At 40.1% G+C, this 20,422-nt stretch overlaps 1 protein-coding gene across 1 annotated transcript; it reads left to right on the top strand.

Moving 5' to 3' along the window:
- Nucleotides 1-9,885: 9,885 nt before the first annotated feature.
- Nucleotides 9,886-19,303, top strand: LOC117497783 (5-hydroxytryptamine receptor 3A-like). The gene is made up of 7 exons (XM_034149799.1): nt 9,886-9,957; nt 11,056-11,148; nt 17,401-17,510; nt 17,980-18,149; nt 18,330-18,490; nt 18,860-19,070; nt 19,176-19,303. The coding sequence occupies exons 1-7, from the start codon at nt 9,886-9,888 to the stop codon at nt 19,301-19,303; spliced, it is 945 nt and encodes a 314-aa protein (XP_034005690.1).
- The last annotated feature ends 1,119 nt before the right edge of the window (nt 19,304-20,422 follow it).

The following is a 20,422-nucleotide window of genomic DNA, read 5'->3' as shown; positions in this document are numbered from 1 at the left end:
CACATGTTGAAGTAGAAGAGACATGAAGAAGTGGATTTTGCATAATACCGGTAGGTGACCTTTAACGTTGTGCTTCAACGTTCATACTTTACCGATCAATCCAACAGCCATGGTGTAAGTGTACAGAGCTGTATTGTAAAGTTCTACCAAATGTTCATATAAATCATGAAATACATTTAGAACTGTAAAATGTAGCTTCTTATATATTCATATATTTATGATATGTAGAAATTAAATCAAGTCCATTATACTAAGCATGTATAATATATTTTAACTGTTCATTATCTGACCTTTATAATGTGTTTTTTCTTCTCCTTCTTTAGTCATTTCATGTTGGCTTTTTGTGTTATCCACATTAATATGTGCATTAAAGCTATATTATATATTCACATCATGCAATTAAAGTCCTGTCATTGGGTTCTAGAACATGTAAGACTTCAATACTACTCAAATAAAAAATAAAAATTCAAACTTTGTTCGCCTGTGTTCACCCTGATTTTAAGAAAGTCAAAATCTTTCAACTTTGAAACCCTCCCTTTTGTGGTGTTGTTGGGTATGCTTTGTCCCCTGGAATTAAAGGTCACCTATCATGCCATTTTTAGGCAATAGCATAGGACTCAGATATATAAAAATATATAAAAAACATGTCTATGAAGTGTTTTGCTCAAAATACCAAACAGATCACCCATTCTAGCCATGCCTCATATCCCTCTATTTCACTTCCTGTTACTAAAGTGCTGATTCGGGGTATAAAGCATTAAAAAAAAAGAAAAAAGAGGGGGCGGAGCTTATGCCTGCCAATGCGGGACCCGGCAGATACTGTCTAAAATAAATGCTGCGGTGATGAAACGTCAAAACCACGTCAAGGATTATTTCTGAAACAGTATGGATCTCAAAGGCTTTCTCTCTCTCCGGTTTACCACAAGGTGAGTTCCTTTTTTTATTTCCTGCTTCTTCACACATGCTCTCTCCAGTACTGGTTAGCTCTGAGTGTTAGCATGCTTGCTAATGTAAACAAAGACCATATTACGTCCAAAACAAGTCGGGCATTGATTCTGATAGTGACGTTTCTGCACTTTATACAGATATGACCATTCAATTCGGTCGAAGGCCTTTTCTCCATCCACTGCCATTAGTGTTAAATCTTTATTATTTGTCTTAGCATATACTGTATTAAAGATAAGCATATTCTAGTATTGGTTTTTAAATCTCTATTTTGTATAAATACAGTTTGATTATGATGGATGATATTAGGTAAGATGTATGCTAGTCTGTTGTTCATGGTTTTGGTAATAATCTTTTTATCACAGTTGATTAAACCAGTGGTTCCCAATCTTTTTCCGTCAGTAAAATTGGAAATATTTATGTAATTGGAAATATTTTCGAGCCCCCCCTAACCCGGTTCCCACCGAGATTGGTATAATTATTTGTATATAGTTGTACAAACATTACATTTTCTCTCCTAATAATAACAAGACAAACAGATGAACATGAACAAAAGTGCTTGTATTGGCAGATGATCCTGTTCCAATGTGAAATAATGAGGCCTAATTGAAACAATTACAAATACTGCTTATCGATCCAATCCAATCCACTTTATCTTTATAGCACATATTAAAAACAGAGGGTTTACCAAAGTGCTTCACAGCAAACATAACATTATAATAAAAGATAATATTACAATAATAGATAAAAGGCACACATAAGAAAAGATAAAAGGCACACATAAGAATTAATACAAGGTACATAAAAGCAGTGGACAGACAATAAAAGCATAAAAATCGATAAAACATAACTCAAACTCACTCGAAAGCGAGGAAAGAGAGGTGGGTCTTTAGGCGGGACTTAAAAGTTTGGATCCGGTTCTTTAACAGTATTTTATAGGTTATTTTTGTTCTTTATTAAGGGAAAAACTAAACAAATTCGAAACAGAATTAACAATGATTTATTGTATGTATAGTGTGGATTATGGGCTGCTAGCACACATAAAATACCTGCAGTCGTGGTACTAAGTAGATTTACTCAAGTACTGTACTTATATTGAGGTACTTTGTAATTCTGCTCCAGCTACAGTCCAGAGGTAGATGGTGTACTTCTATTCCACTACATGTATTTAATACCTTTAGTTACTTTACAGATGTGGATTAATGATGTGAAATATAATCAACTCTTAAATAAGTAAATTCACAAGCTACCCTGCAGTATACTACTTTTACTTAAGTAGGTATTTGTTCTGAGTACTTCTCCCACCTTACCATTGGAGCAACAGAACTCCGAGTTAAGGAAGTTGAAAACGGTGCATTTCTCCGTATGAATATGATGCCTTTTGGCCAGCTGGTGGACAGATTGCTCGTGTTTACGCGAAAATACTTATGGCGAATTGACCACATCGAGCTCTGTAGATTGTCACTTTTGAACGCTCTGTTCTCCCCCAGCGGATCTTTGTGTGCACGGTGCTGCAGCGAGTCTGTGAGCGAGATGCCCTGCCCCCCCAAACAGACGAGAGAGAGAGAGAGAGAGATCTCCCCACCGACCACGTTAAATGTCAAGGGAGATGTATGCCTATGCCTCATCATACTGTTTATTTGGGCATTATAGCTGAAAGGCTTGTCGTGGGCTTGTCCACTTTTCTTTTAACTGCCGGTTGGGAACCACTGCCCTATAGCATCCAATCTGAAGTGGCATAGTCAGAAGAAAACGTTCACACTTGCCTAATATACTACACCACCAAGAGATTTCAACAGAAGTACAGTGCCCGGTGTTAGAAATTAAAATCAATGTTAATAGCATAATTAGTCTAAAATATATCGTCAGTTTTAAAAGCTGTTTTATTGTGAAAAAACCCGGAAGTTCTCAAAGTCTCAATGCCAAGCTTTTATTCTGAAAATCCTTCATATCCGGTCAGTATGTAGCATGTCGCGAACAATGTTTTAAACTAACTTACAGCTGTTTATAAGGTATTAAATAGAAAGTCATGAAAGAGATGAGGAGGAGAAAAGGCTTAAGGAAGTAGGCAGGGAATACAGAATGTCAAAGTCCTCTGTTTTACGCGATGTCGAACATCGAAGACCGAGGAGGACGTACCCCCTATCTGCACAGCGGGAGGGAACGAGGAGAGGATAAAGGAGATCGGAGAGGGGAAGACGAGACTCCTTCTTCGCTGCAGCCCCACGAGAGACAACACCGGCTTTGTCTTTTCCCCTTACCCTCTGCTTGTTGTATCATCGTGCCATTTAATTAAACTCAACCAATTTGAACCTTTTCTGAGACTCCATTAGTCTCTTCATTCTAAGCTCCTCTCCTGGGCGCGAGAACATCGAATACTTCAATACCGGCAGCTACAGGGGACAGGCAAAACCTCCGTTAGCAGTTAGCTTGCAGAATCATATTTGCTACATCTGCCTACCAGGGTTTCCGCTAGGATTTTTTCTTGCCGGTCAAATGTCCGGACAGAATTTATTTTACCGGACAAATTTGAAACTTACCGGTCATGTTTCAATAATAACTAGAGAATGCAATTCCTGAAGAAATTGCTATTGAGAATGCTTTATGCTGAAAAGCTGACGGTAAACTGCTATGCTGAAATGTAATGTGTAAGAAGAAAGTGAAGAATTTAGATTTAAATGATACACTGGGGGCTTGAATGTGTGATGAGAGAAGAAAAGAAAGTAAAAAGGCTTGGAAAAGCAGCGGAATATTTGAACTGCAAACTTTTGAACTAACTTGATGGCAAATAATCTGTCGCCATGCCAACGGCATTTGATGACATCCCATAATACGCTTAGATGCGTTGATGGCTGCATCGTTACCAAACCTGTGAAGTTTTGGGCCGTTTGGAGCATTTTCACTGAAGTTATGAGAAAACTGTGTTTCATGGTGAGCATTGTGTTGCCATGGCAACGGCAATTGAAGAAATCTCAAAACTGTCCCGTAGATGTCTTCACGGCTGGACTGTTAGCACACATGTGAAGTTTGAGCACTTTTTGAACATTTTCATAGGAGTTATAGCGACATCGTCTTTGTCGGGCATTGATTCTGATAGTGACGTTTCTGATAGTGCCGTGGGTCCACCATCCGATATGATGTAATTTACGTCATATTGGATGGCAAATCTGGATCAGCTCCGTTGTAGCCCCGTTTTTAGACATTTGGGTACGGAGGAAAAGAGAGAGGGTTTTATTTTCTGACGCTGCCTGAGTTCCCTGACACACCGGGGACACATATTTATGTATAAAAGACATCAATAAGTGCATTTTGCATGTTAGGTCCCCTTTAATGCCTCTTAAAGGGTTCCAATTCAATAGAAAATATATATCGAGCCACTCCCCACCACGCACGCAGATAACTCTAGCCTCAAGCTCGGCATTTTGGCAGTTGAAATCTCAGTTTTGGCTTTGGCCATCTTTGAAAACATTAGTCACATAAGTGAGCTAAGTTCAACCGAACCTTTTAAGAAGAAATTTGAATGCAAAAAAAACACAATCTTAAACAAAGTAATAAGTGAACAACACAGAAATCAACCAGACTGCAAAACACTCTAGCAGTGTCTGAAAATCACAAGTTATCTACACCCTCAGGCATATGCTACTTTCTTGTCTGGAACCCCCCAGAGACATGTGGTACTTCCGGTTGGTGAGGTAGGAGGAGAACCACTTCAGAGCTGTGTCCGTCTGTCCCTGGTGTAGGTCTCGAGGCGGTGGAGGAGGATGGTATGGTCCATTGTGTTGAAGGCTGCACTCAGGTCAAGTAGGACCAGGATGCTGGGTGAGCCAGAGTCGGCTGCCATCAGCAGATCGTTCGCTACTTTTATCAGTGCTGTTTCTGTGCTGTGTGCAGGGCGGAAACCTGATTGGAAGGTCTCATACATTTTATTTTCAGACAGATGAGACTGGAGCTGTGCGGCCACAACCTTCTCAAGGACTTTGGCAAGGAACGGGAGGTTGGAGATAGGTCTGTAGTTGGAGAGGAGTTCTCGGTCGTTTTTTTAAAGTGGGGTGACAACTGCTGTTTTGAAATGGACAGGCACCTCACCAGTCTGTAGTGACTTGTTGATGAGTGTTGTGAGGAATTTAACCAGGGTTGGCAAACAGGTTTTTAGCAGTATGGCGGGTGTGGGGTTGAGGGAGCAGCTGGTAGGCTTCGATTTGCCTATGATGGCTAGCAGTGCAGATGACGTCACCTCGTTGAAGCTGCAAAGGGTGATGCCGTTGATGAAGGGAGGGCAGGTGGGTGGGGTCCGAGATACTGTAGATGCTGTAATGGTTGCTCTGATATCTGCGATCCTGGTCTTAAAGAAAGCAGAGAAGTTATTGCAAAGTTTTGGAGAGGCAGCTGGGGGGCCTGTGTTGGTGGGGTTGAGAAGGCGGTTGATGGTGGAGAATAAGGTTCTGGGATTGCTTTTGCCATTGTCTATTATTGACGAGTAGTAGGAAGAGCGGGCGGTTTTTAGAGCAGTAGCATAGGCACTTTAATGTAGGTGGACGGCGAGAGCCTGCTTCCTCCATAGTCTCTCCAGCTGTCGACCGCAGGTTTTCATGCGGCGTAGGTCGTCCGTGAACCAGGGGGAGGACCGTTGGAAAGTGGCTTTCCTCCTTTTTTCCGGGGCCAGGATGTTGAGCGTGGTGGTCATGGTATCATTCTAGAGCTCAATCATGTCGTCGGGGGAAAACAAACGGATATCAGTGGAAAGGTTTGGTGTTATTGAGAAAAAGTGGAGTGTCCAGATTATGGAGGTTTCGGTACTTCATGACTCTCTCAGTCGGGGGTGGCTGGTTGGAAGATGGGATTGTCAGCGTTAGGGAAATAGCCTTATGGTCAGATACTCCAAGATCAGAGATGTTTAGGTCTGATGTAGATATGTTTCCGGTGATGATGAGGTCAAGTGTGTGACCATGATTGTGGGTGGACTCTATATAATAATATAAGAATAATACACGGAGCCTCTCTTTTCCTCCCCCTCTCCTGACAGCCCGTCAGTATTTTCGTTATCGGGAAATGATCGTATTGGGGGGTGTAATCACGTAGCCGTTTGGCCCCCCAGAGCGTTGCATCCGCCGATCTACCCACCTTGGGACCCGTTATCGTTATCTGCGTTTCCCTGTCGGCCTCGTGTGGCCGAACCGTCTATATCAGTGGTCGCCAACCAGTCGATCGCGAGTGTGGTGCGGGTAGATCGCGGACCGTTAAAAAAATTAAAATTAAAATAAAATTAAAATAATAATGTTTGAAAAATAAGTTTTTAGATGTAAACCTATCATCCACCACCCCGTTTGCAGGTGCCACTTGATTGACGTATATTTTAGACACCTCAATAATATAATACATTAACCGTGCTTTACGTGAACCTCATCATGACACAAGAGAGGACGGCAGGACTGCAATTTCCCGTGTTCAGTGAATGCAACAGAGGCATGACACCAGACCAATCAGAGAGTTGCATGGAAATAAACGTGTGCTTGTGTCATTCAAGCTCGGCTCTGTGTGTGTGTGGCAATAGCGCATTTAGTGTGATAGAGGGAGAGGGGGAGGGGGAGGGAGGGACCGGTGCCAGCATGGACCGTGTTGTTAGCATCTGGTTAGCTAGCTGCACTAACGGACATAAGGGGCTGTTTGTTCCACAACAAGCTGGAGGAGAGTCCTCTCCTCTCAGACTGAGAGACTCCGGTGAGCTAAAGGACTCTCTGAGTGTTTAGATATAGTTCACCCCTGCCTATATGCCGTGAGCTGATTATCGAGCCTTCATTGTAACAGTAATTCAGATGCAGCCTATATAAAAGGCCTCAAATTGGAAGCACTGTCTGGGCCGTCTTTTTCACTCAATTCTGCAATAGGTAGATCTCGCCTTTCACCTAGGCCGAGGTCGGTGATCTTGGGCTTAAAAAGGTTGGTGACCACTGGTCTATATGATAGAGAACTGTAGCGGATACGACCGGTTCCGTTCCTGTGTGGCTCCAGCCCAGTCTGTCAGGAGAGGACTCTCCTCCAGCTTGTTGTGGAAACAGCTCCTTATGTCCGTTAGTGCAGCTAGCTAACCAGATGCTAACAACACGGTCCCTGCTGGCACCGGTGCTCTCTCTCTCTCTCTGGTGTCTTGCCTCTGTTGGATTCACTGAACATGGAAAAGTACAATCCTGCCGTCCTCTCTAGTGTCATGATGAGGTTCAGGTAAAGCACGGTTAATGTATTATATTATTGAGGGAGAATTGTCCGGGGCTACAGAAAAAATCATTCGGGGCACTGGTTTTAACCATATTAATACACATTTTGGGAAAGCCATAAACCTCAAGCACTTTATACAGATATGACCATTCAACTCGGTCGAAGGCCTTTTCTGCATCCACTGCCATTAGTGTTAAATCTTTATTATTTGTCTTAGCATATACTGTATTAAAGGTAAGCATGTTCTAGTATTGGTTTTTAAATCTCTATTTTGTATAAATCCAGTTTGATTATGATGGATGATATTAGGTAAGATGTATGCTAGTCTGTTGTTCATGGTTTTGGTAATAATCTTTTTATCACAGTTGATTAAACCAGTGGTTCCCAACCTTTTTCAGTCAGGCCCCCCTTGTGTAATTGGAAATATTTTCGAGCCTCCCCTAACCCGGTTCCCACCGAGATTGGTATAATTATTTGTATATAGTTGTACAAACATTACATTTTCTCTCCTAATAATAACAAGACAAAAAGATGAACATGAACAAAAGTGCTTGTATTGGCAGATGATCCTGTGCCAATGTGAAATAATGAGGCCTAATTGAAACAATTACAAATACTGCTTATCGATCCAATCCAATCCACTTTATTTTTATAGCACATATTAAAAACAGAGGGTTTACCAAAGTGCTTCACAGCAAACATAACATTATACTAAAAGATAATATTACAATAATAGATAAAAGGCACACATAAGAAAAGCTAAAAGGCACACATAAGAATTAATACAAGGTACATAAAGGCTATGGACAGACAATAAAAGCATAAAATTCAATAAAACATAACTCAAACTCACTCGAAAGCGATGGAAAAGAGGTGGGTCTTTAGGCAGGACTTAAAAGTTTGGATCCGGTTCTTTAACAGTATTTTTATAGGTTATTTTTGTTCTTTATTAAGGGAAAAACTAAACAAATTGCCATGGCAACGGCAATTGAAGAAATCTCAAAACTGTCCCGTAGATGTCTTCACGGCTGGACTGTTAACACACATGTGAAGTTTGAGCACTTTTTGAACATTTTCATAGGAGTTATAGCGACATCGTCTTTTATGGCGAGGGATGCGTTTCCATGGAAACGGCATATGATAACACCCCGTTAGCATTGAACGGAAGAAGAAGAAGAGGTGCAAAATAACCCGGCGGAATAATAAAGAATGTTGTGCATCGAAGAACAGATAGCTGGAATGCTGTATCAGCATTCCCACTAAATAATAAGAATTGTGTAGCAGAGTTTCCGTTAGCAGGTAATTACCGGACTATTACCGGATATGCTGATGTTTAAAACTCAGTTAATGGGGCTCATTTTTATATTGCTTCAGTTTATAATCGTAACAGATCGAAAAGTTCAGATTCATTTTTCAATAAATGATTCCACAAACAACAAACTACTTGTAGTAGATGAAGTACATTATTCAAAAGTTTACATTAACTTTGGAAAATAACACGGGAGAAACGGATCCTCTCTTTTCCTCTCTCCTGATAGCCCGTCAGTTTCTCATGCAGCTCGCTAAACAGTGGGCGGGGCTTCAGGTGATCAGAGCTGCGTGTCTCCGTCAGACTCCGCAGCTGATCTGATCTCTCTCTCGTGTCCGGTTATACTTCACTCGCGTTTATGTCCATATCGATCAGATCCAGCTCTCCTGATCGGCCCTTATAGAGAGCACCGATCAAACTATTAAGAGTGAATATCGGCCGATAATGACCGGCGGCCAATCGATCGGAGCATCCCTAATTATTAGCGGACATTTTGACCGGCAGGTTTTGAATTTACCGGTTTTTAATCAATTTTACCAGCTAAAAACCGGTAATTGCCGGCTAACGGAAACCCTGCTGCCTACTTAATTCCTGGGATCTGTTAGTTGCGTTTTTCTCAGTTCTGCCACTTTGCTATGGTCCAATAAACAAACAATCAATAGGAAAACAAACCATAAAGCACAGGGTTAGTGGGACAAACATAAAGATTTCTAATGTAAAGGGGATGGCGTCACTTGAAATGTGTTGCAGTGTCTTTTTGACAGGTTTCAGCCATTTTTTATAACAAATTAGTTTAAATATGGAACCAGTTGGTGATATGTAATGCCGCTCCCTTTGTCTTTGGATCATGTGGTTTGGTATTAAACATTACACCTCTTTAGATTATATGAAAGGATGTATTCACTTTGTATCAATAAGATTGGATCATCCATCATTTAATCAATATATACATTCAGATATATTGTGATGGCCATAATAAACAAATAGTATTGTCAAACTATTCAAGTCCAACTCGCAACTGAATCAAAAGCATTGAATGTAAAGTCTACAAAGAATAAAGACATTACTGTGCCTGGAAGTGATGGAAAAGCTTGACACAGTAATCAGTCACATCGGAGGTTATGTGTTGTTTATTTGAAATGTAAATTGTAGTTTCCTGCATCCAAAAGCAGCTCTGACAATGAACTACTTTACTTTGGAAAACAAACAGCCGCAACAGCCGAAGCAAGAATGAAACCACAGAGGGCTGAGTGTTGAAATGGTTGGCAGTTCCTGGAAGCCTTGCTGCATTAGCGAGTTTCTATCATTAGACTAATCAGTAAAAAAAAAGACAATTTGGTCAATCAATTGCCCGTCCCTCTTTCTGTAGAGATATTATCTCTACAGAAACCTTTCCAGAAAACACAGAGAGGACAGGGATGCTCATTTACGTTGCTGACCTCTCCCAGTCAGGATGTTTGCAGGATTCCTCTTTCTGCTCCTCCTCACAGGTAAGCTGGAACAATTCTATATGTTGCATGCAGGTGGGACGTTTCTGTTGCCACTGCTATATAATTGAGGGGAATGAAAGTGTGTTGGTGATACAGCATAACAAAAAGGAAACAAAGGATGATACTACAAGCAACATTTATTTACAAAAAACACACGTTTCCAATTCTTTCATAATTTTCCAGCGTAGTATGTGGAATATTCAGAGTAGCAGGTATGTCCCTGGGAAGAGACGTTGCTTTTGTTAAAAATGACCATTTGTGTGCATGAACATAACATTAAATGGAGAGCTCTATTATCTTTTCTGTCAGGTGGAAGTTCCTGACAGTTACACAACACTTTAACCTGCTTCAATTGAATCACTTTGTAAGCTGTATACTTTTATCTGTCAGGTGGAAGTACCAACAATAACTCAAAGGACGACAATAACAACGGTGTGTAAAGGAAAAATCACAACAAATTACAGTAATTATGTGTCGTTCTATTTTTATTATACGTATAGAAGTCTTGAAAAGTAAGACACTTGTCTGTTTACTGCATTGTATAATTCAAAGCAGTCATTTGTGGAATTAAACTGATAGATATGTTAATGGTGTGAACAGCAAACAGAACAATATTATAAAGAAACTAAACTTGGTGTGTTGAGAATGCATGATGTCTGACGTAACCATTATTTTACAGTGAAGTGAGCTCCACAATCCCATTCACCTTCTTTGATGGGTAAAACATTTAGGAGATGGTTATCTCAAAATCATTTAAAACAAAAAACGTCTGCAGATGCAATTAAAAATGTTTTGTGGGAAAGCGGTTTGTGTGTGTGCATTGAAATACTATTGAATGAAGAGCTGTATACTCTTTTCTGTTAGATGGAAGTTCCTGGAATACCACAGAGCTACCAGAGCTTCATAGATTTTATATATCTGTGATAAATTGTGTGTGTGAATTAGATTTATTTATATGTTTGAAATCTCACATTTTAGGTTAAACGATGAGAATGAAAATATTTTATAATTGTGTTCTTAGCTTTTGCTAACAGATGCACAACACTTTAACCTGCTTCAGTTTAATCACTTTAAGAGCTGTATACTTTTTCCTGTCAGGTGGAGAAACAATCAATAACTTGGAACAACGAGGGCCTCCGCCTCCTGGCCCTCCCTCCATGGAGAGAGGACCATGTGATGGTGACCCTGACAGTAAGTACACAGTACTTATGTGTTATTCTATTTCTACTTTATGAATAGAACTCTTTAAAAATGAATACACTTGTCTGTTGTCAGCACTGGATAAGTTTAACGCAGTTTTTGTCACAAGGTAATAAAACTGATTGTAACGGGCCGTCTCCACGGCAGCGTTAAAAAAATCTTGGAGGTGGGCGTATCTGAAGCTTGGGGATTTTTTTGCGATCAACCAATCACATGAATCTCCCGCCCGCGACATACGAAGCCAAAAAGCCCGAAGTAAACTGGATATAAACTCCCCAAAACAGGCGAAAACATACCACTGTCTCTGCCACCTCCCTCCATGCCTGGCTCCTCCGGTTTATATCCCGGTAGGTCTGGTCATAAAGCACCGGGTGATTGATTCGCTACCGCTAATTTCTCCTCCATTTTTTGGAATATGAGGAAATGATCTGCGGTATGTCTCTCCCAGCATACACGCCGTTTGATTGGCTAGAGCTTGAACTGTCAGATTTGCGTACACGGGATTTGATTGGCTGACGCTTCCTCCTCAGCTTCAAAAGTTGAACATTGTTCAACTTTGGATCTTGAAAATCCTGAGAATCTCCGCTCGCCTGCCCACAATGCATTTCGGCGAAAGCGAAAAAAAGTGACGTCACCCCATTCAAAGTGAATGGGCAGAAGCGTTTCAAGATTTTTTAACGCTGCCGTGGAGACGGCCCGTTACTGGTGTGAATAGCAAACAGAACAATTATATAAAGAAACTAAACTTGGTTTGTTGAATGCATGAGGTCTGACGTTGAAGCATTTTGACAATGTGGAGCAGATGGACCTCAAATGGAGAGCCCAATTTAAATGTTAAAAAATAATGCTCACATTTCAAAGTTATTAGTGGACTGATGACACACATCCATGCTGTCCTGCCGACACCCATCATTCCTGCCGATGGGTGGAACCCATTGGGTGGAATGATGGGTTCCACCCACTGTTGTAATATCCAGTGGTTGTGTTGTAATAGACCACAACCACTGGATATTACAACAGATATGTCAATAAGACAAGACTTATTTCTAAGTGGCACATGTTTTAGCCAACAAGAAGGATGATTAATGTGGATAAGACAACATCGGGATCCCAGATATTTTAAGGGGCTGGGGAAGCCGTAAGTAGAGTACTGACCCACCTGTGGAGTCTAAACCCTGGTGATGATGAGATGAGGAAGATGCTGAAGCTCTGTGTGTGATGAGGAGTGGTCTTCTGATGAGCTCAATGTGGGCATCAGGTATGTTGACTAAACATAAATAGGGTGTGGTAAATAGGCTAAATTGACTCTCTGATAGAGATATTGTTTTGATGTCCTCCCAATAGAATCTAGGTTCACCTATCGAGATGTTTTAGAATGCCTGAACCTGCACAAAAGCAAGGAGCTGTGCACAACGGTCCGACCTGCCAAAAACTACAAAGAAGAAACATGGGTCTATGTCAGACTGTCAATTCTGTCAATTCTAGATGTGGTAAGTGCAACTTTGATTTTTTTTTTTCTTTTGAGGATAATCCTTATTTTTTGCTGTGGAAAGCAGCCAAAAACAACAAAAACCAAGATAAGACAGTTGAACCGTACAAACACACGGTAATACACATGAAAGCCAAAAAAGCAATCAGTAAAGTCAAATCAAAATATAGGATAAGTTAGTTTAATAAGAACAAAAGACTCTCAAAAAACATCTCAGCATACATTTCAATATAGCATGCAATTCTTCCTAACTGATAATAATAATAATCATAATAATTAAAACTGCGGTCACAGACGTGCACGCAGTTGTGGGAGGGTCGCCGGTCGTCCCGGCGTCAAGCAGACACGCGCGAGTCCTCCGAAATGAGCCATTTGTAATTTCTCAAATGTTCACGTCCTGGACTCCTCGGTCCTCCGGCAGCGACCCGGAAACGGATGTGGGTGCGCCGCCTCGAAGGAAATCACTGATGTATCCTTCTGAGTCGATTTCAGGCCACAGAGACCGGGTGTAAATGAAATTAAACTTTGTTCACAACAGGCTATAGTGGTGAGATAGTAGGATGTAAACAGGTATAAGTCTAAGTGTAATTAAAATACATTCAACTGTAAAGATAAGCATTAACAGTTAATAAACACATATCAACAGTAGAAAATATAATATTTTCACTGAAAAGAGTAAAGACCAATAGAAAGAGGTGCAGTACACAATTAATAGCATGAAAATTAATCAGTGTACCAAAAACTAATATTGTCATCTCACTCCAAGCTGAACTCCAAAGTGGTCAGCCCTGGACTATATGTATGTGTGGTCTAATGCAGAGAAATACAACATTACAAGTATGATGAGAATCAGTGACTTACATATATTATACAGCAAACAATAAGCATAACTTTCTCTTCAATGGAACATATGGAACATCACATCTGTGAAGTTCTTTTTTCAAAATACCAAACAGATCATGCATTTTAGCCATGCCTCATTTCGCTCTATTTGCTCTTTTCCAGCCCTGTTTATGCAAGGGCTGATTCTGTGACGTAGCTTTAATGCAAATGAGCTGCAGCTGACCACGCCCCCCTGCAGGAGAGGGGAGCATGCTCAAAGATCAGCTGCTAGGCTCTCAGAAGAGGGGGAGAAAAAGAGATCTCCGTCCTCCGTGTATTATTCTTATATTATTATATAGAGTCATTATTAATTTGTTTTAAAGCTCAATAAATAACAAAGAAGACCTCTGACCGGCACTTTTCAAATTTTGTCCGGAAGATTTAAACTTTAACGGACATGTTGACCGGTGGAAAAAAATCTAACTGAAACTCTGCCGCACGGTCCCCTCGTCCCTTGGAAGAGGCGGAGAGGTGGGTGTTTTTCATCTGCTGGTGGCAAACCGGAGAGATATACAGCAGGAGCAAACGCTTGCCTCGGGGAGGGAGAAAAAGAGCCAGAGCGTCCACAGCGGAGAATAAACAGAAGGGCAACCATGGCAACCATGGCAACCATGCGCGGGAAGTCTTCTTCGCTGCTTTTGTGGCAGACTACAGCGCCACTTACAGGCCTGGCATATGTACTACAGCGTCTCCAGCGCTTTCGAGCGGTCTCTCATTCCCCTGATAGGTGGAGAGAGTTGCCCATATAGAGTGGCGAAGTCCCTCCCACTTACTTCCGGGGTATGGGACCTTATTTCGGAAAAATTATGCATTGAAGTCAATGGGGAGAGAAAACTTATCTTTCGATCCCGTTTGAATTGTGCCATGAATTACACATATGATGTTGGTCAATCTTAAAAAATCATTTCCATGTCAAAAAAGTCACAGTTTGTCTTAAAACTGTTGAAATATAAGACTTTGAAAAATACGAAACTAGAAAGACTACAAATCCCAGAGTCGCGTAAGTGATGTCACAATTGAGACACTACGATACACGTATAATACCGTATATATACGATCAGCGCCATATAGATAGAATCTATCTATATGGCGCTGGCTAAGATAAGATAACTTTGTGCCTGTGTGCTTAGTACCAGGTTGTTATTATACCAGCAATGGGTCTTGCTCGTTCTTTCGCTTCCCGTCTGATGAAAGAGGAGTGTGTGGATCAAGTTAGCTACCTAGCTAGTAGCTAGCACGTTAGTTAGCATTACAGCCTTGTCATTTTTATTAGCCTTAACATGAAGTAACATTAAGTAACCCAAAATGTTAAACAGTAAGAGTAGTAGTCATATTTCGTGAACCCTTTGAATAGTACTGTCACCGGTGTGATCATTCTATAATACACAATTTAAGCCCGGGGGAGAAATGCTAACGCTAACGCTAGCGATCTTCTCTACTTCATGCTATCTGCACAAATGGTTGACATTAAACATTAAAACGACCAGGCAGTTCAGAGAGAATCAAAGAAAGGAAAGCAGGCAGCTTTGCATGACATTCTTCAGGACGTGTTTCATTGTGGTGATAGTGAGGGTAGTCTCTTGTGTTGACAAGACAGTAGTGACGGCCATCTTGGTGACGTGTGTTGTTGACCAGAGATCAGATGTAGTTCTTTGAGCGTTTCACACAAACAAATGTGTTACTTCACAGTTTTACGACACATTTTTTTTTTTTTGACTTGCAAAATTATCTTTTAAATTGACAAACATCATATGTGTAATTCGTGGCACAATTCAAACGGGATCGAAAGATAATCTTTCTCTCTCCATTGACTTCAATACATCATTTTTCCGAAATAAGGTCCCATGGAGGTCCACCGGAAGGGGAGGGACTTCGCCACTCTATAGGCGGAGCGCCCCTTTTCTGACGTCAGAAAAATTCAAATCTGTATCAAATCCGTTGCAGCCCCGTTTTTAGAGATTTGGGTATGGAGGAAAAAAGAGAGGGTTGTGTTTTCTGACACTTGGTGAGTTCCCTGACACACCGGGGACACATATTCATGTATAAAAGACGTACAAAAGTGCATTTTGCATGATAGGTCCCCTTTAAAGAAAAGATCAAAGTAGGCGGAGCTTAGGGATACGAGAGGATAATATATAGAGCAGCTCCACCCGGATAAGTGTGCAAAATGTCAGGTCCATCAGACTTACGCTGCGACTATGTACATTTTTCGAAAACTGAACTTTCACAGGTGGCGCTAGCGAGCATGTTGGACATTTTGAACCCATCGACTCCAGAATGTAAATTTTTTCACCCGTCCTGCTGGCGTTGCCAAATGTCGCTACATGAATGGCGTCGTAAAGCCCTCAAAAACAGGTCTAATGTGCAGAACGAGGAAAATCATAATAATAATTCTATGCATTACAATAGTGAGTAAGTAAGTAAAGTTTATTTATAAAGCGCTTTTCACAGACAAAGTCACAAAGTGCTTGACAAAACAATAAGACATCCACATAGGAGGCGTACAATGATCAATGAACCCACATGTTAAGAAGTCATAAAAGCACCAGAGCATGCTTAAGACACAATAAAAACACAATAAAACAAAACTTACAAATGAAATTTAAAACAAACAATATAAAAACATAGTATTAAATGGAATAAGATCAAGCACACTGGTTACCCAAACGCCTGACCAAACAGGAATGTCTTTAAAATAGTTTTAAAAGAGACAACAGACTCCGCAGACCGTAGATGAGCAGGCAGAGCATTCCATAATTTAGTTGACACTGCTGCGAACGCTCGATCACCGCGGGTCTTAAGGTGGGTACGTGGGACAGACAGTACATTTTGCCTGTGAGACCTGAGTGGGCGGGCTGATGTATAAGGGTGAATTAAGTCGGCCACATAAGCAGGAGTCTGACCGTGCAAGACAATAGGTCTTCGCACACTTTGTGCTCAGGCCCTAATAAATGAGGGGCCTTGCTAAACAGGTGGGACTCAGATTTTGTTTTGTTTTGAGGATAATCATTATTTTTTGCTGTGGAAAGCAGCCAAAAACAACAAAAACCAAGATAAAACAGTTGAACCGTACAAACACACGGTAATACACATGAAAGCCAAAAAAGCAATCAGTAAAGTCAAATCAAAATATAGGATAAATTAGTTTAATAAGAACAAAAGACTCTCTCAAAAAACAGCTCAGCATACATTTCAATATACAGTAGCATGCAATTCTTCCTAACATAATAATAATAATAACTTACATTTATATAGCGCCCTTTTAAAGGCGTCAAGAGACGGGCTGTTGCGGATCACTGCAGGGAGAGCGTCATAGTACGATTTGTACCAGATCAGCACTGGCACATAGTGCCTCTAGGAAACAGCCATATACTAGCACTATTGAAGGAAGCATATACAAGTCAGAAGAGTGCGACAAAGTGTCAACAAAAATAATACCTTTAATCAATTTCTCCCCCAATGTTACCTTGAATTTTAGAAGAAACATCGTTGGGGCTTTGCTTAGTGTGATCCCGTTAATGCAGCAAAATCACAAAGTGGGTTTACAAAGGAGCTTTTACTTCTTTTCCACGTACTGAAGGTAGTCAGCATGTTAACTTCAAAGTGCAATGTTTTATGACAGTTTGGCCTGTAAGGTCAGCTACCTTAGTGTGGTCAAAATGTTCACACCATTCCTTCGGTTACAGAGAGAGAATGACCAGACTTTCGTTTCTTTCGTTGGGATTTATATGGTGAGTTTGTTTTGAGAACCAATTTGTGATTTTCCTATACTGTTTATTCTACTGTAGGTTGAAATCAGTTGCTGTAGATTGCATCTTAAAGGTCTTTATTTATCTTTGTTTTCTTCCCTTCTTCCTTGTTTTCCTGTGTAGAAATGGGAAGATCCGGATATTTATTGGAAACCACACAACTTTGGTGGCCTTAGGACGATCAGAGTTTCTGCTGATTTGTTGTGGAAGCCAGATCTAATGATTAAAGAGATGTAAGTTGGAATTTTTTGTGCTTACTCACAAATCCACACACTCACAACAGTAAATGGTGATGGAGCCTGTTATTATTAAGAAGGACATGTACAATAAATCATATGGATGTAAAAAGATGATGCAACAAGGTTTAAACATATTGTACAATTATATTTGTACACCTATGTATTGTGTGGAAAACAGCTGTGGTTAGAATGCAATGAACAATGAAGCAGATACCCCTTAACTGACTTGAGCCGGGTTAATCATATTTAAGATATAGAGATGTGTGATATTGTTATACTGTGTGGATAGTATTTCTATATTTAAAGTAATGAGGGAACATCTTAGGAAAATACAGACTTAAACAATAGTATAATAATTTAGATAAATGTTTCATTCTATTAAAATATTACACAATGTGAAAATCAGTTTGAAGCATAAAGTGTTTGCTATAATTTGTACAAATGTATGTTTGTTGTCATACAGGATCGAGAAGGACAAAGCTGTTCCCACTCCCTTTGTCACCATTAACTCGAACGGTTTCGTTGAACATGTGAGGGACTTTATGGTGGTCAGCACGTGCAAGATGCAAATTTACAAATTTCCTTTTGATGTTCAGAGCTGCAACTTGTCTCTCAAGTCTATCGTTTACCCAGGTGAGCTTTCAGAAGTTTCTAGACATTTATCTCAAATATGTAAGTTGTGTGTTTGATTGCACGTTTGTGGTAATTATCTCTTTAAAGTCTAATTGTCACATGAGCACACACCAGCACATGCATTTATCCTGTGTTGACCTGATAAGACATCTCAAACTTGTATCTTCACTTTCACCTTAGAGGAGGAGTTGAAGTTTGAAGCCTTAGAAAACAATACAGTGATAACGGAATGGACTCGCCAAATGATGAGTACGGAGTCTGAGTGGCTGTTCATCGGCATTACAGTCCAGAGCCGATCTGTCCGACATTTTCATCAAAACCAAAGCGTTATAAGTTATACTGTAAGTGTGTTGTACATTTTACTTTTATTTATTTCTGCAAACATTTGCATGGAAATGTCTGCAGCTCCACTTGCTGGTTTTATTTAGCTTGCATTCTAAACAGCAGAATAAAAAAGAGCAAACCCATTGACATTGTTGTTCATTGGATACATTGTAATCACACATTTTTGATGGTGGCCACTTAATCATCCTTAACCACTGTGATAAAATATAAAATATAAATAAATGATATAAACAGGAAACTTCATATTTCAGTGGAGCAATATCTTTCATATTGCATGCAAAATAACTTAAACCCATAATCAATAATGTTTTTGATCATTGCAGCGTTAGTGAACAGATTCACTGTTTTTCCATCTTTGATCACAGATCAAGATGAAGAGGTGTTCTGCCCTCTACATCTTCAACTTCTTAGTGCCCATCATGTTCTTCTTCTGTCTGGACTTGGCCTCCTTCCTGATGTCAGACAGTGGGGGCGAGAAGGTCAGCTTCAAGGTCACTGTGCTGCTCGCTGTCACTGTGATGCAGCTTATTCTCAACGACATTCTGCCTTCCTCTTCAGACAGGATACCGCTTATAGGTAAAGCAGCTCAGTCATTATTTTATTGGACTTTCATTTAATTCAAGCAGGAACAACAATGGCTTATCTTTCGTCCACTTTAATGATGATGCCTTTTCTCTTCAGCGGTGTACTGCATTGGGATTTTTGTTTTGATAATGATCAACCTTCTGGAGACAATTTTGGTGATATATCTGATTGAGAAAGACAAACAGGGCAACTATGATGGAGGTGAGACTGAACACATTCTTTAAACCTCTTAAGCCCTGAGCCTGTTTTTCAGGTCTCAGGCTCGAAAATGACATTCCCAGAACAAATGACCATATCTTCCCTTCTAAAAGGGTTAAATTAATAATCTTTATTCTCAAAGTAATGATAAACCTGTGAGTTGGATGTAGAAAAGTCAGAATCAATATAGATGTTTTTTATTTTAAAGACATTTCAGATTTTACATAGTAAAAAACTGTAAATTATAGTGTCCGTCCAAAAATTCTTTTTTACAGATAGTGAAAACTACCCTTGGATGATGGGTTAGTAGACTAAAAGCTTTAGGAATCCAAAGTACAACATATAATAAGTACCCTGTATCAAGATTGATGCAAAACAAGTGAAATTTGACATTTTTAGAGAGATTTAGCCAAAAGACCCCACTTCTGGGGTCATTTGGGTGGATTTGACCTATCTCTGGCCCCCCTTGCTCGATTTTGATGAATGAAATCTCTTTATAACCGCTAGAGCCAATGGAATCGAGGGAAAGTTATATACACACCAACACGTTAACAAATAAGGAGTGAGAGTGACGCGTTACCAAAACCGGAAGCTGCATACACTCTGGTGGCTACCATTAGCAGCTAACTTTTCCGCTCCGATTTTTACATAAAAAATGGAATTATGGATTATAAATAATTTTTTAAAAGGCACAGGTACATTATCAACCTATGGATCAACAGTTGTAGATTTTTTTTTCTTCGTTTTAATGCCATTGAACACGTCTTTTGACCTAATTGACAGCTACGGTGAGACGATCTGCCGTAAAAGCTCCGTAAAGGTACGTGTTGTGATGTCTGTGTTTGCTTCCCCTGTCGCAAGTTCGGATCGCTCAGTGATGATACTATACCTAAATAATCCGTGGAGTCTCAGCTTTAATCGGCTATATTGTATGTGCAGCTACGATAAGTAATAAGGGTATCTTTATCTTGAATTGTGTGCCGCAGTGCGTTAGAATTTTTTCGCTCAGGGGTCATTTAGACCCTTCTTATGAGACTTGTGTTTTGTTTTGGTAAAAATGGTTCATATCTTCAGTTAGCTGAGATTCTTCCCGTTAATCTGGTGCTACACATTAATAGTTTCATAAATGTTAAGAAGCCCTGAGA

This window comes from Trematomus bernacchii, unplaced genomic scaffold (assembly GCF_902827165.1).
Source record: "Trematomus bernacchii unplaced genomic scaffold, fTreBer1.1, whole genome shotgun sequence".
Lineage (NCBI taxonomy): Eukaryota > Metazoa > Chordata > Actinopteri > Perciformes > Nototheniidae > Trematomus > Trematomus bernacchii.
The sequence above is the reverse complement of the archived record's forward strand: the minus strand, read 5'-3'. Positions and strand labels throughout refer to the sequence as shown.

Bases quoted from the DNA above. Each gene is read 5' to 3' on its own strand.
- LOC117497783 (XM_034149799.1), top strand. From the start codon at position 9,886: ATGCTCATTTACGTTGCTGACCTCTCCCAGTCAGGATGTTTGCAGGAT. The intron at 18,491-18,859 runs GTAAGTGTGTTG...CTTTGATCACAG, and splicing joins AAAGCGTTATAAGTTATACT to ATCAAGATGAAGAGGTGTTC. The intron at 19,071-19,175 runs GTAAAGCAGCTC...TTTTCTCTTCAG, and splicing joins AGACAGGATACCGCTTATAG to CGGTGTACTGCATTGGGATT.